Source organism: Canis lupus, chromosome 15 (genome assembly GCF_011100685.1).
Source record: "Canis lupus familiaris isolate Mischka breed German Shepherd chromosome 15, alternate assembly UU_Cfam_GSD_1.0, whole genome shotgun sequence".
NCBI classification, from domain to species: Eukaryota; Metazoa; Chordata; class Mammalia; order Carnivora; family Canidae; genus Canis; species Canis lupus.
This window is the reverse complement of record NC_049236.1, coordinates 26,850,975-26,867,332: the sequence shown is the minus strand read 5'-3', so window position 1 is coordinate 26,867,332 and position 16,358 is coordinate 26,850,975. Positions and strand designations below refer to the sequence as shown.

At 36.7% G+C, this 16,358-nt stretch overlaps 2 protein-coding genes across 19 annotated transcripts in view; one reads left to right on the top strand and one right to left on the bottom strand.

The window, feature by feature from the left end:
- Positions 1-324, bottom strand: part of LRRIQ1 (leucine rich repeats and IQ motif containing 1) — a 214,825-nt gene extending 214,501 nt beyond the window's left edge. For 4 of the 18 annotated variants that reach the window (XR_005370429.1, XR_005370430.1, XR_005370431.1 and 1 more), the window contains exon 1: positions 219-238. The gene's annotated coding sequence lies outside the window, so the exon portion shown is untranslated. Of the gene's footprint in view, positions 1-88; positions 194-218 lie in introns of those variants that run through there. The other 14 variants (XR_005370425.1, XM_038558577.1, XM_038558579.1 and 11 more) reach the window with 10 other exon arrangements.
- A 510-nt stretch (positions 325-834) lies between these two features.
- TSPAN19 (tetraspanin 19) overlaps positions 835-16,358 on the top strand; it is a 59,998-nt gene continuing 44,474 nt past the window's right edge. The window contains exons 1-6 of the mRNA XM_038557603.1: positions 835-895; positions 7,170-7,262; positions 7,349-7,421; positions 10,242-10,366; positions 12,284-12,358; positions 16,045-16,155. Coding sequence (XP_038413531.1) covers positions 7,197-7,262; positions 7,349-7,421; positions 10,242-10,366; positions 12,284-12,358; positions 16,045-16,155 — 450 coding nt within the window. The 5' untranslated portion in view covers positions 835-895; positions 7,170-7,196. The remainder of the gene's footprint in view (positions 896-7,169; positions 7,263-7,348; positions 7,422-10,241; positions 10,367-12,283; positions 12,359-16,044; positions 16,156-16,358) is intronic.

Genomic DNA, 16,358 nt, shown 5'->3' with positions numbered 1-16,358 from the left:
CTTAGGGAGGGGGCAACAACGGCCGCCACCGGAGGCTCCCCAGACCGCCGGGGGGGGGTCTCCAAGTTTTGGGGGAGCTAACTAACACCTGCCAAACCGAAGCAGCCCAGGGATCCGCGGCGCCCCGCCCGCTGGCCCGAAGGCCTGGCCTGGGCAGACACGGGCTCGGTCCGGGCCCCCCGCGCCTCCAAGCCCAGCCCCGAGGGGCCCCGGCTCACCCACCAGCCGCCGAACCCAAGGCTCGGTTGGAAGACGGCGCCCAGACGCTGCAAACAAACCGTAACCACGGCAACAGCCAATCCCAGGGCAGAGGGGCGGCTCCCTTCTGACCGGTGCCCCAGTAGGACAAACTACCTCCGCTCCAAAGTGCCCCGAACGCCGCAGCTCAGGAGCTGCCCTGAGGAGCTTGACCTTTTTTTTTTTCCAGGTTATACTTTGATGTTCAAATGCTTTGGGAAAGGATTTAATAAGAAACGGCATGTTGCTAGCGTTGCCCAAAGCGTTGCTAGGCTGACCTTTTTTCTTTTTTTTTCTGATCTATTATATTTGTTACAACTAAGTAATAAGTTAGTATTACTTAGTAACTGATTCGGAAGAAGGCACAACTAATTGTGAGTTATTACAACTTGCAACTAGGTCCAGTTCAGTTGCCCACGTAAACACTTCGTTCCACCAAACTTTAAGCTTGAACAGTGACTTGCGGGACGGGAAGTTAATAGTTTGCAAGGGAAACCAATAAATGGTTTGCTTTCAGTGACAGCTGTTTATTTTTTATTTTTTTATTTTTATTTATGTATTTATTTATTTATTTATTTATTTTTAGCTGTTTATTTTTTAAAAGACAAATGAATTGACTATCACCCTATGCCTGTGAAAAACCTCCCAAGTGTATGGGGTAAGAATTTTTAAAAATTATTATTATTTTTTGGATTTTTAAAAATGTTTTTCTAAAATATGTTTTATGGTAAAATATTGACAGTAACACCTACTGGTTTAATATAAAATTTGAATATGTATTATATTTGATATAGAAGTTAATATATTTAATGTATAAGAATATATATTATATTTGATATATAAGAATATATTATATTTGATATATATTTGAATATAATTATATTTGATATTTTTAAATTTTTTTTTCTAAAATATGTTTTATGGTAAAATATTGACAGTAACACCTACTGGTTTAATATAAAATTTGAATATATATTATATTTGATATAGAAGTTAATATATTTAATGTATAAGAATATATATTATATTTGCTATATAAGAATATATTATATTTGATATATTTGAATATAATTATATTTGATATATAAGTATATATCATGCTCTTTAATTTTGACTTAAAAATTCATCTGAGTTCCTTTTTTTGTGGTACAAAATGTGAAATCTATTTTAGTTAATAACAGGTATTTCTTACTCTTAATTTTTTTTCAAGTTTGCAAAGTGTGAAATTCCAGGAGGAAGTTGCTAAGCATAATAGTAACAGATATCTGACATACAATAGAGTAAAAACAAACATTTCGATTGAGCCTTTGAAAGAAAATATACTATTTCCTGGTAACAATTAACATTGCATCAACGTAAGAATTAATAATAGTGAGAAATAAGTAGAGCTTTGATATTTAAAAAAAAAACACATGTTAGTCCCTCACTCAAAGACAATGGTTTTTTAAAATAAACGACTTCTGGTTTCAAATTTAATTAAAATTTAGGATATTTTCATTATCAAAGCCCATGCTGAAGTGCCATCTTTTTTCTTTTTTTTAGTTTAGTTTTGTTGCAAATGTATAGACTATTCAAATTCTTCATTTAAAATGCTCAGGCTCGGGGCTCCTGGGGGACTCAGTCAGTTGAGGGCCCAACTCTTAGTTTTGGCTTAGGTCATCATCTCAGGGTCATGATCTCAGGCTGGGGCCCCCATGTGGGAGTCCCCCCCTCCCCCGCTCAGCAAGGAGTTTGCTTGAGATTCTTCTCTCCCTCTCCATCTTCCCCTCCCCCTCAAATAAATAAATCAATCTTAAAAAAATAAAATGCTCAGCCAAAAAAATAAATAAGTAAATATTATGTTGAAATTCACACATAAAATTCTTAAGATTAATTTTATTTATAATTATGAAACTCTACAGCTTTTTTCTATAGTGTCAAAACTCTGTAGGCATCAATGAGTAATAAATTAACTTCCAGAACTAATTTTAAACAGCTATTTTAGTATTCAGCTTTTTTTGAACACAGTCTAAATTACTTTTTTTCCTTAAATCTTACCTTGTCAAACAAATTGATAGCGAAAAAGAAAAATTTTTAAAGTTCTAAAGACAATCTATGGTGCATGTTACTACATCTCTTATATTCTTATGTTATTTTTTACTTGGGAGGAAAACTGACAACTCTATCAATTAGTCATAACTTAGCTATCACTAATTAATATTACCAATTAAAGAACAAAATACAACAGTTACCTCAAAGTTATAGATTATAAGTCTATTTAACTTGAAACTGTTAACTGTGCAGTATGTAGCATAGATTTACTTAATTGAAATCTTCTAGAAATTATAACCTAAAATTAAGTATGTTAGTTTTCCATAACGTTTTAACAGAGTAGGGTTTTTTTCTTTTTATTAAGTAGTTTAGTGAATTTTTTATCTTATTTTGAAAATTATCTGCAGGTCTGGTTGGTTTATAGCCTATTGACCTAACACAATATATTTTCCTTAGAGAGCATGTAAAATTTATTGAAGACCTACATGAAAGGGTGAAAGATAACTATATGTTCCTCTGACATCTGAGAAGAATAGGATTTCTTTGAAAATGTTTGTTGAGTAGTGAGATTACTTTAACTTAAAAACATTGTTCAACAGTTGTCTTATAAAGGAGTAATATAATTTAAATATCCCAGAGTATCATAGTGAAGCTCAAATAGCTGCCTAGCTATTTGTTTTATTTTCTTGAGGATGACTATTGCATAATAATATTTTTAATAGGTGACCTATAGTGTCGGGTTCTTAGACTTCTGCTTCTCTTTTTCCATTTAAAGCCTGTCCCAAACTCTCAAGGTCCTTCTCCAACCCTCTTTGTGCCTCTGCAGCTGACATAAGGACCAATTTGAGTCCATCACTTTCCTACCATTCCCATCCCATTTCCCAAGCTCATGTGCACTTCTCTTGTATAAGATTACTGTACTATCACAAGATTAATAGGTAATATTTAGCCAGGTACTGGACTGAGTGCATTCCAAACATGATCTTTTCTAATTTGATTTCCACAATGATGACAGAAGTATGGTTCTCCATTACCTGTAAAAGAATAAAAGCAAATCCTTAGCAAAGCATACTTGATCTTTCACAATCTTTACTGAGTCTACTTCTCTCTAGTCTTATTTTTCATCTCTTGCCATTTTGACCCACACTCCCGTGCCCTTCACTACAAAGCTTGTGAACACAGTATTCCATGTGTTGTGAAATCTTATGTCTACCCCATTTCTGTCTGACTAGGACCTTCTTAAGCAACCTTCAAGGACTATGTCAAATTCGTCTTCTCTGAAACTTCTCAGTTCCCCTTATTCCTTGTTCCCACACCCCCAATACATAATTCAGAGTGGGCAACAGATTTTAACATTTGACCCCTTGACAGGCTATTTATTCATTTTTGTGTCTCCATTATCCTGGCACTAAGAAGGAATTTAAAAACGATAACAAAAAGTAATTTGGCTATTATTTAACTAGTGAAAATGGCACCTGTGGATAGTTGAATCATTATAAATTGTCCTTTCCTACATTATTTGTACTATCAAAAAATATCTCTGTTATTGGACCATTAATTACCTAATCAGGAAATGAACAAAAGAAATGCCACACCAGGACCTTATTTGATTAAGTTAAAAACAAATTCTTTGTCTATAGCAAAAACAACAAACCAAAACAAAACATAGTTTCCACACTACAAATATTTAAATAGGAACTGAATGAACTTACTGTGTATCTTTGTGTTAGCACGTCTTTTATTTTCAGTGATGTTGTTTCCAGTAAGTGGTACTTGTGATGGGAAAGATCAGCACATGACCATCTCCTCTTCTGGTTCTGTGCAAATATGGCTATGGACTTCCTTGACTTGTTGCTTAGACACCCTGTTTGTTGTGTTCCAACTCTTTAACCTGAATCCTTCCAATGGTCCGAATGTTTGTATTACCTCAAAATCCACATGATGGAATCTTTATACTCTATGTGATGGTATTAGAAGATGGGACCTTGGGATCCCTGGGTGGTGCAGCGGTTTAGCGCCTGCCTTTGGCCCAGGGCGCGATCCTGGAGACCCGGGATCGAATCCCACGTCGGGCTCCCGGTGCCTGGAGCCTGCTTCTCCCTCGGCCTGTGTCTCTGCCTCTCTCTCCCTCTCTGTGTGTGACTATCATAAATAAATAAAAGTTAAAAAAAAAAAAAAGAAGAAGATGGGACCTTTAGGGGGTGATTAGGCCATTAGGGGGATCCCTCCTGCATAGGATTAGTGCTCTTATAAATGAGATCCCACAGAGCTCCTTACCACCTTTCACCATAGGAAGATATGGGAAGAAGTTTGAAGCTTGGAAGAAGGCTCTTACCCATGCATGCAGGCACCTTGATTTCAGACTTCTAGCCTCCAGAACTGTAAGACATAAATTTCTGTTGTTTATAAGCATCCTAATCTGTGGTATTTTGGTATAGCAGCCAAACGGACTAAAACACTGATGTTTTGAAGTTACCATGAACAGTCTTCTTACCAAGTAGGCTGACTTTGAGAGTATTGAGTTCTTACCCCTTTGACCTCTATATCATACAACACTATTTTAGAAAATTATTTATTGATTTCCATGAGATCGTGCTTTGACTACATCCTCATTTCATAGAAGTCTGCATTAGAAAATTAAAATTCCTAATTATGTCATTCTTTACTATAAAACACTTGCTCACTTTTTTTTAGTCGATCCCCTCCCTTTCATTCATTTCCATGACATGAGCTCCTTGTGGATTTCCAAATTTGCATAACCTATGCTATCTGTTTAGCAGCACTCCATTTCCAGTGCTTAACCACAAAGATATCTTTTGCCAATTTAAATTCACTTATTAAACATGAAATATGTAGGGTTTTTTTTCATTTTTCCCCAAATTTTCTATTGCTAGTGATCACCATTTTTTTAAATTTTTCTATTCCTAAAGGAATCCTTCTGATTATGCTTGATTCTTTCTTTTCCAAATTAAGGCATATTGAAACTGCATCCAAGTGCTCTTTTTCTTCCTCTAATTATCTCTTACAATACCCTTTCCTAACTGTTGGGCATTTTGTTTGGTTCTTCTCACCCTAGTTCACTTCTTTCCTTCATCTTGGGCACATAGTTGATTCCACCTCTGGCTGAGACCTGCCATCTGATTTAGTATGTGCCAATGGAATATGAGCTGAAGGGAAGCATGCAACTTTCACCTTACTTGCTTAAAAGATGCTGGCCCGAGTTTACTCATCTCCCTTTCCTTTCTGGTGGCTATACAGGATGACACCATGAGGAAATTTGGGAGCCAGATATGGAATAGGCTGAAACAAGTCCCTAAGATGATCTAGAAGAGAACCAATTACCTACCTTGGATGGAAAGAGAAATAAGCTTCAGTTTATGTTTGCATTTGGATCCTTTGATAAAGCATGTTATCCCTGATTCTAACATGCTAATTATTGCCAAATCAACAGTCAAGTCTACGCCTCACAGTACTTCACACCAGAGTCATGGCAGTGTTCTTGTTCATGAGTCTACTTTTTCTTACTCATTCACAGAGGCCTAGGACGTTGGCCCTGAGAACTTGTGTAGGCTATAGAAGAGGATCACAACATTCTTATAGGCAGAAGTAAATAGAATTGAAGCCAGAATTAAGTATCTCTAGCATCTTAGGGAGAAACTGAAATAAAAATAAGGCAGTCTTTCTAATTAATTGTTCCATCCAAACAGGCCAGACACTGGAGGAATCTAAGAATAAGACTGGAGGGCAGAGCCTGGAGAAACCAAATGGCAGTAGGAGACTTCAAAGCAGAGAGTAGAAGCCTAGAGAGACTCCTTCTTCAGCTAGTAAGGAGAACCATGGCATTTTAGGGAGGAATGTGGCCTTGGGTCAGAGTGGAGAGGGAAGTGCATTGACTAGCCTCAGCATCTCTTATTTCTCCACTTTCCAGAGCATCCTTCAGTTCAACAAACAGATCTTTCCAGCTAGAGACAAATAGCTTCAAATTAGTCTTATTAAATCTGTTTTCGTCATGTCAGTTATGCATTGCGTGATTAAAACACTATAAACTACAATACTTTGTAAAATATGGTACCGGCTAGAACTGAAACATTGTAGGAAGAGATAAAATCCAGAAACATGCTCAGGAGAGTTAAAAACCTTCATATCTCATAAAGCACCCCAAAACCAATGATGTAAGTGTTGATTTTCCCATAAAAGTTTTAAGAACTAAATTAAATAATTTTTAATTAACACAACCTTAAGTTGGTGTGTTTCCTTCCATTGTATACCAAACTAAATTATTCACTAGTTAAATAATCTAAATCATCTCCTTAGTCATTCATTCAACAAATATCTATTGAGTAGCTCTCTGTGTGCTACACTCTGGGATTATAATGGCACACAGCTCTACTCTCTCCACTAATAGAGCTCAGAGTCTATAAGGAAAGAAAAGACAAGTGAAGAGAAAATAGAGGAGCAACAAAATGAGGTTAAGCAAAGGATTCCAAGGTGAGACCTCAATGAGGAGTCGACATTATTATTCTGGAAAAAGAGGAGGGACAGTCAGAGGTGAAGGAAAGCTTTCCAGCAAAGAGAACAAGGCATGTGAAGACTAGAAACAAAGTAAAATATTTAACTTTCTGAAAACTGCAGGAAGTTTAGTAAAGTGGCTACTGGCATATTATTCAAATGGCTTCTTGGTCTCAGCTGCCTACTGCAGATAGAGAAGACAGGCCCAGTTTCAAGATATCTTCAACATGTCCTTATATTCGGGAGGGAGAAGGGGAATGTTATATTGACAACTGCTATCAGAGGAAAAATGTGCCAAAAAAAAAAAAAAAAAAAAGACATGAGTAGGCAGGATTATTTAAAGTTGTAACTGTGGTGACTATTTATAGTAAAAATTGTGGTTATCTTTTCAGAAACACCAACATCTGGAGAGAAAAAGAATGTCAAGAAAAAACAAAACATTAATTTTTAAATACTTTCTTAATCTCATTAATGGAGCGTTCTTGGTAAGAGTCTTTATTTCGTAAAGAAAATTTAATGCATTTTTATTGGCAGTCACCAAGAATATAAGCACTGATGGTCTTTCCTGTAGGTTCTTGGACTTCTACTCATGGGATTTGGTGCATGGCTGTTATTAGATAGAAATAATTTTTTCACAGCTTTGGGTATGTATCTATTTTTCTTTTGCTAAGTGAAGCGAGGCATTCCATTTTAAATAATTGCATACGTGGTTTATTCAGCAGGTGGCAGTATTTCTCCAAAATTCATTTATATTGTTCAAGAATGGAAGATTGTGGATTGTTGTAATACACTCTGGATGAAAAAAAATAAAAAAGATAATGGAGATCAACATAGTGCTTAAGTTAAATCATTTCTTTTAAAACTTAATTACTCTCACCGTTACGTGTTACAAAAAAAAATAAAATTATCCTAATATAAATGAAATAGTTGGATGCATTTAACTGAATTAAAAAACCCTTTGTTTTACCATTTTGTAGTATGCCTTGGTCACTATGGACTGAAGTTTAATAGACGAAGTGTTGTTTTCATATACGTATCCTTGGTGGTAGGGAAGGAAGCCACATTTCAAGTGCTCGGTAGCCATATGTGGCTATTGGGTATTAGCTATGTAATTAGGCAATGCAGATTTAGTTTATTTCCACTACTCAGTAAGTTCTATTAGACAGCATCATTAAATATATGACACAAGGCATGCATACTTTAGAAGCTACATTTCTTAGTGGACTTCAAGGAAGAAAAAAATACATTTGCAGGAAAACAAAAGCTAAATAAAAAGGTTTCATAGGTAATGAAGTGCTACAAAATATTGAGTAATTTAGTTAAACTTTCAGCTACATTTGAAGTGTCTGATCTTTATTCTCTTCTGTTTCTATACGTTGATTATGGGAAAGTGTCCATGATGTCTGAGTGCATTAGTGGTTTGCTCAGAGTACATGGGTGTGTGGCGATCATATGACAGCCTTTCTTTCCTTTTCTTCCCCAGAAGAATGGCAATAATAGCTTCCAGTTATTTAATGTTGACTATGTGCCAGCACTGGGCTTAGCACTTCCCATATAGTATCTAATTTAATAGTGTCGTAGTTAGGGTAGAGCAAAAGTCATTTTCTTTTTTTCTTTCCCTCCATTATAGAATTGAAAGATAATTCTCACTAACCTTAATGTACTTGCTTGTGGGGGCGGGGGGATGGAGACCCTAAACAGATAATCCGAAACTTATTCTTTAAGTTTTAGGGGTTTTTTAAATTATGTATTTAAACATTAAGTGAAATCTCAGTTAAGGTTTTAAGGCATGGGCCTGAAAATAACCAGTTTGTGGCAAGAAACTGGTTGGTTCCTCCTCTCTCTTTTATCTGCAACTTTCAGTGAACCTACTTCTTAAAAATGACTCTGCCTTTACCTCTCCATTTGTGAGAACCACCATGACACCTAAGGGTCCCACCTTCCTCCGCTTGTGTTCTGACCTCCTTTCTCAGTTATCTTCCAAATGTCACTAAAATAATCTAAGATGATCATCTAGCCACATAATATTAAACACTTTTTTTCTGGCTCCCCACTGCAATCTTTTATTCACATGGCAAATATTTATAGAGCCCATTCTACATGTTAGACACAATCCCGTGAGCTGAGGATGCTGTACTGTGCAAGGAAGACAAATGTGTCCTCAGGGAGCTTAATTCCAGTAAGGAAGACTGGATAAGAGTACACAAAGTGGGCATGATTTGGCCCCTGTAATCCTGCCCACTTTCACCTGCTTCAAACCCTAAAGTGCCAGCAAAGCTGAGTGTCCAACACACACCATGCTCTTCTGTGTCTCAGAACGCCTCTATCATTCCAGCCAAGATATTTTCAATTTCCATCATTTAAAGCCCAAGCACAGTGCTGCCTTCTCCAGCAATCTTGCCTCCCTAAACTCTCCACCCTCCTCCCCCTACTGGATTAGGTGCTCTTGTACCTAGTGATGTGTTGGTAGACGTTTAACAACTGGTTCTGGGATGCAAAGTCTAGATTTATGGTATTTACCTATTTCTGTGGTTTAAATACGTAATGCCACAGTGGCTGATTTCACAGTGCCAACATGAATTGAGTTGGCTTACAGATTTTTTGAAAATGTAACAGCGTTTATGAGCCAGAACAAACTGGCTCCAGCACACCACTGTTCTCCCATAAAATCTAGGCATATTTAATTTATTTTCTCCTTCTTTTTTTTTTTTTAACAAATATTTGTTAGGAACTCAGTGTTCTACACTCTGTATCATAACACTAAGCATTTAACAGTCTGTTGACTATGTAAATATATGTGGTCTCTAGCACAGAGAGCTCAGTCTAGATGGAGAGAGAATAAAATATAGTTTTAATCAGGTCATTTTACCAATAAACTCAGAGTTTCATATAAGAGAAACATAACCCACACATATTAGACACTCAAAATTTTTATGAATAAATTCATAAATGTTTTGGATGTTCATTAAGCATAGAAGAGTTTACCTCAGGAAAAAAAAATTCTGCTTTCATAGAAGACAATGAAGATAAGGTGAAGGTAAAGAGATCTTCTGAAATGAAAACATTTTCTATCATGTAATTAAAGGAAGAAAAGTTGTTGCCAAGACTAAATAAGAGGGTGCCAGAATGAAGTTTTTAAAAAAGGGACACACTTGGGGCACCTGGGTGGCTCAGTGGTTGAGCGGCTGACTTTGGCTCAGGACGTGATCCTGGAGTTCCGAGATCGAGTCCCGCATCGGGCTCCTGGTGAGGAGCCTGCTTCTCCCTCTGCCTGTGTCTCTGCCTCTCCCCCTGTGTCTCTCATTAATAAATAAATAAAATCTTTTAAAAAAAGAGAGAGATACCCACACACAGAGTCCTACTGGTTTGGCAACAACTGCTGAGGGAAATCTTGGATTACTGCCTACATTATTAAATAGAATATAAACATCACTTAATAATAATTTATTTTGTGGTTTCCACAGATGAAGATAATCATTCAATAGTATATGTTTTTCAAATTTTGATTGGAACTGGATCTGCTATTGTTCTTCTTTGCCTCTTGGGTTATTTGGGAATTCACAATGAAATCAGGTGGCTCCTACTTCTGGTATGTATTTCATTTTAGTAGCCTGAATGAATTCGTATCTTCGATTTTGAGTGTCTATGCCACACAAATGAGCAATACTGATGTACTCCACCATAACATCGCAGTATAGTGTGCCCTAGGGAAGAAGGTAAATGAAGCACTTCTCCTCAAGAAACTTCTAGGTAGAATGTTCTTAGTGAGTTTTTCATGGATCAAATCTGGACCTCTGCACCTACACACTTAGATATTACTTTTCGACACAGAGTCAATAGGAACCCATATCCTAGGGTTGCCTAGGATAACCAAACTTAACCAAACTTAAGAATCTAAAGACTGAAATCCAAATAAACTGTTAATGTCAATAAGCAATGTAGGTTAGCAAGGAAAAGAAAACATGTCCAGGACTCAGCAATTTTCTCCCTGTGGGAATGCCGTGTGGGAAGCTAACTTAAAAGTGAAGTCACAATTTATTATTGAACAAAGAGAAATATAACTGCTGAGAGGACCAGACGCTGGCATCTGGCTTGCACACTATGTCTTCCTAGCCATATAACATGAAAAGGTAAATTATAATTAGAAATATAGGCCTAATATGAACCATTTACCAGGCCTGTAGTAAGTATAGATCACAATGCGCAGACTCAGATGAAATATAGCTTTTTAACATTTTCTTTTTTTTTTTTTCTGTGTGTCATGAAACACACAGAGACACATAGAGAGAGGCAGAGACATAGGCAGAGGGAGAAGCAGGCTCTCCACGGGAAGGCTGATGTGATGTGGGACTTGATTCCAAGATCCCAGGATCACACCCTGAGCTGAAGGCAGATGCTCAACCACTGAGCCACCCAGGTGTCCTGGTAACTTTATTATTTGAATATTCCCTCTGGCAGAGGCTCTTTGGGCAAAGCTGGAAGCCACACTTCCTTTTCCCTCTGGGGTCTTAGCACTCACTAGAGTGATGCCTGGAAGCCCAATGCTAGACTCTGCTGCTCTGGGAGTGTTCAGGCCTCCAGGATCTGTCTCAGACTCTTGTTAGTCTAAAAAGAGATCTCACTTTCTCTTCTCAACTCCTACCTTTCTCTTGTTCCAGAACATTTAGCATAATTTTTTCATTGAGCTTCTAATTTTGGATCTGGAAATCAGGACAGAAATGGCTTATAGGAAAATTTTTATTTTCTCCTTGCCATAAATTTCCCTTTAGGCAAAAGAAGCACAGAGCCTGATACTGGTATAAAATGGGAGATGAGTAAGGAAAGGGGAAACTAGAGGGAGAAAAACAGCTTCTAAGCTTCTGCCTTATGGGATTCAAGTATGAATGGACGATGACTGAGCATAAGACCCCATCACAAGGAATGTACATAATACCAGGACCTGAAGCTAAGACACCACACTCTTGTCTGGACGCTCAGATGAAGGGCACTGCTACTTTTGCAATCAGGCCACTTTTTCTATTCTTCTCTGAATTTACCAATACTTTTCTGATGGATACATTTTTCCTTTAACCATGTTAATTCACATAGTCAAGTTATGGGCAAATTTTATAGGTCTAAGCACTATTCTTTGTCTTAAAGGTGATTTTGCAGACCCCTACTCCAATTGAATAGATATTAGTCTTGCAGTTTAACTCTTCAGGGTGGTTTATTGTGGTCTTTTAAATTATATACATATATAATTATATATATATATATATATTTTTTTTTTTTTTTTGAGTGAGAGCATGAGTGGGATGGGGCGAGACAGAGAGAGAGAGAAGCAGACTCCCCACTGAGCAGGGAACTGGACATTAGGGCAGGGTAGGGGGGTGGGGAAAGGGAACTATCACTTCCTCTGTGTACTTTAAGATTGTATATTTCTTATGATATGCCTTGTCCCATCATTGAAGCATCTAAAATACATATTAGAAACACAGTTGCCATCTCTGTTTTTCTTTTGTTTCAGTACACAGCACTGTTAATGTGGGCCTTTGGTGTTCAGGTTGTGTTTTCAGCATTCATCATCATAAAGAAAAAGGAGGTATGGAAAGATCACCTTTTTACTTGAAATGTAAAGAAAACTGTATATCTTAAATTATTGAGACCTATGAGCCTATATTAAGAGAAAAGGTAAAAGTCTTTGGAAGTGGGGGAGATTTGTTGAAGTACTACAGAATTCTATAAGGAAAGGACCAAGGGTCAGAATGGAAAGATGGACTAGAGAAATTTGTCTTCAACTCAGCGGAAGATTGAGAATGTTGTAAATAACAAAGAACATGGGGAAAGAGGAGGTGATACTGCGTATAGGGAATCCAAAACTGGTCCCAGCCAACTGTAGCTACCACGAGTGACTCAATTCTATTTTTCTATGTAGACTGACTATATATATATATTCTACTTCTTTAGTCTTGTACAAATTTGAAATTTTGTGATTTAATTTAAATGAGATGAACCAGGGATCCTGGGTGGCTTAGTTGGTTAAGCATCCAACTCTTGGTTTAAGTTCGGATTATGATCATAGGTCCTGAGATCAAGCCCCACATTGGGCTCCCCACTGAATAAAGAGTCCGCTTGAAGATTTTTTCCCTCTGCCCCTCCCTGCACAATCCCTCAAATAAATTAAAAAGTCTTTAAAATAACAATAAATAAATGCATAAATAAGTATATAAATAAGTGAGATGAACTGAATAATTCCTGTATTTTGCACAGGTATGGTCATGAGTGATATAATTAATCACAATAAGATTTATATCTATCAAATTAAGTTAAAAATAATATATTACCTGAAAAAAAACCTTTTGGAAACAAAGCTTACCCAGTAAGGTCAATGATTACTTTCAATTTTTAAAGAAATGTCATTGTTTCAGTATAGTCACAGTCTGTCTTTTTTTAAAAAATATTTTATTTATTTATTTATGAAAGACACAGAGAGAGAGACAGAGAGAAAGAGAGAGAGAGAGAGAGAGAGAGAGAGGCAGAAGGAGAAACCCCTGCAGGGAGCCTGATGCAGGACTTGATCCCAGGACCTGAGATCACACCCTGAGCCAAAGGCAGACACTCAACCACTGAGCCACCCAGGCATCCCACAGTCTGTCTTCTTGTGTCATGGGAGATTGTCCTGTAGTGAAAGAGCCTGGACTTGAAGTCCTAGAGATCTACAGATGACTAGTGCTCAGCAAGCTACTTCACAGCCAAAAGCCTATGTCTTCATCTGTACAATATGGTTCCTACTTTCCTCCTGTATAGAGTGACATCAACTGATGACTTAAACAGTTTCTTTTATAGACTAGCTATTTCATTTGCTCTCCTTTGCTTGGCTTCTATCCTGGATATCTAACCACCCAGGACTTACTGTTAATGATCTGACATTTAGCACTAAAATTTCTGTGTATGTGTGTATGTGTGTGTGTGTGTGTGTGTCAATACAGAGTGTGAGTTCTATGAAACTATGCTTATGACAAAGCACTTCATCCCAACTTAGCCTCTCACTTGAGGATCTGATGATAGAACTTGAATATAACACTTCAGGATCTTTAGCACGTAAATTTAGTTTATCAGTGTTGTTCATACTCACTTAAGAGTTATTCACATACTCATCTCTACTTAATTTAAGAAACAGAATGACTGTTTGAGAATAATTACCATGTGCCAGAGACAGTGATAAGCACTCTATAGGCATTACAGTTTTTATCCTCACAACTCCCAGAGATGCATTGGTTGGTCCTACTTTCTAGAACAGGAAACTGAGGATTTGAGAGAAGAGATACTTGCTAAAATATATCATGACCAAATGATAGAGCCTGAATTCAAACACTTATTTACTGAACCTAGAACTAACAGCTTTGTTCACATTGATTTTTCTTCTACGTTCATATTTAATTAAGCTCTTAGGAGCCTCTAAATCTTTTATGGCACTTACAGCACCCAACAATGTGGGAGGTGCACTAGGGCTTCAAAGGATGTCAGAATAAATAAGTGTGAGGGAATTTCATTTATATAGCAGTCACAGAGATTATATATGAAACTCTTAGGTACTAAGATGTGATTTATATGCACTCTGGATCTACCAAATAATGCTTTAAAATATTTTATTTATTTGAGAGAGGAGAGAGAGGGAGAGAGAGAGAGAGAGAGCATGAGTGGGGAGAGGAGCACTGGGAGAGGGAGAAGCAGGCTCCCTGCTAAGCAGGGAGCTCTATGCCCCAGGGTCATGACCAGAGCCCAAGGCAGATGCTAAACCAACTGAGTCACCCAGGTGTCCCACTAAATAATGCTTTAGAAGGTAAATAAGAACATAAATCTGCCCCTTCCCCACAATATAAAATGGAAAAACATTTTCTATTCTAAATAAAAATTGACTTAGAGAAAAAGTTAAATAAATAACTTAGAAATTTAGATAACACTTTGCATTATTCTAATCTTCTTAAATGGATTAGAGCATAGATATATAAGTTAACTACATAAGAGTTTAACTTGTACACATGGTTCAATTGTTGTAGTATTTCCACCAGTAATTTCATTTTCATTATTCAAAGACAGCATAATACAATGAGAAACCAGTAGCCTAGAGTTCAAATGATCATATTGAGAAGTCCCAGTTCTTCATCGTCATTCATGTAAAAAAAGCAAATAACTAAATTATCTGAGTATCTAGCTCTTTGTTCATAGTAATATCTGTTCTTTTTACCTTTAACTTTAGCTATGAAAGTCATATAAACTTTTAAATATGTAAGTAAGGTACTATTAAAATCTACCTCTGCAATATCTGTATTTTGAAATAGTAGTTTCCTCCCAGACTTTCAAATCTGATTGTTTTTGTTACAGTATTTTGAAAGGATAATTTTTCAATGAAAGTCATAATTCTTGTATAAATATACAGTAGGCACAGGTCAACGATTTTATTTAGGATCTTGATTAATGTAGGAACCGGTAAGAAATCAAAACCAGTTTGAAGGAGTGTCCAAAGAGAAGACACTTATAAAGGCCGTTTCTTAATATATACAAAACGTGGTTGGTAGGGGAGATACCAACTGCACCCCACCAGGAAAAATTCATTTGTATTCCTCTGACAAAGAGTCAGTTGTCTAACTATAACTTCCTACAACTTACAAAGTTGTGAAGTAAGTTAAAAACTAAAACAGGTACAGCCTCCCATAGAATAAGAAGACTCTGAAGTTATACTAAAGAAAGCCCAGTTTCCACTGAATAGATGCTCAGTAATCCTTTTTGGTCCATTTCAAAGTTTTTCAGTTTTTTCTGAGGGTATAAGAAGAAAAACAGAATCCTTAGACATTCAGGAGAATAGCCCATAACTCTCTCCCTAATCATAAAACAAGTCTCCTATATTCCTCCTATAGATCATAATGCAAAAAAACAAATGCCTCAGCACTTTCTGAGATTGCTAAAAATGTTATAAAGAAGAAAAAGAAAACACAGAGCAAACTGACTAGAATACTCCTTTATTAGGAACCATAAGGAAAGTTTCTTCCAGATTTTGACTTTACTTTTCTTTCCAAGTTTTATTTAAATTCCAGTGTCATATTAGTTTCAGGTATAGAATTTAGTGATTATGTACACAGTGGGATATTACTCAGCCATATAAAGGATAAAATCTTGTCATTTGCAAGGGCTAGAGGGTATTCTGCTAAGCCAAGTAAAATAAGTCAGTCAGATAAAGACAAATACCATGTGATTTCAGATTTTGACTTTTGATGCAATTTTCAACAGGTTCACCAAGCATGGCATGATAAAATTGACTTAATCATTAGTGAGTATGGATCTAAAGATATGCCTGAAGACATACCCAAGTGGACTGTTCTGAATGTTTTACAGAAAACAGTAAGAAAAGAATAACATAAAACTAAAAATTAGATGCCAAACCTGGTCCCTGGGGTAAGGAGGAGACAGGGAAGGGCAGGAGATAGGGTCAGAGGAATGAGAGGTTCTTGTATTTCTTCCCCACAAAACTGGGTGGAATAGCACTGTTCCCACTTACAGATCTTGACTTTTATCCTCCTTTTGTAACTTAAATCTCCTATTCT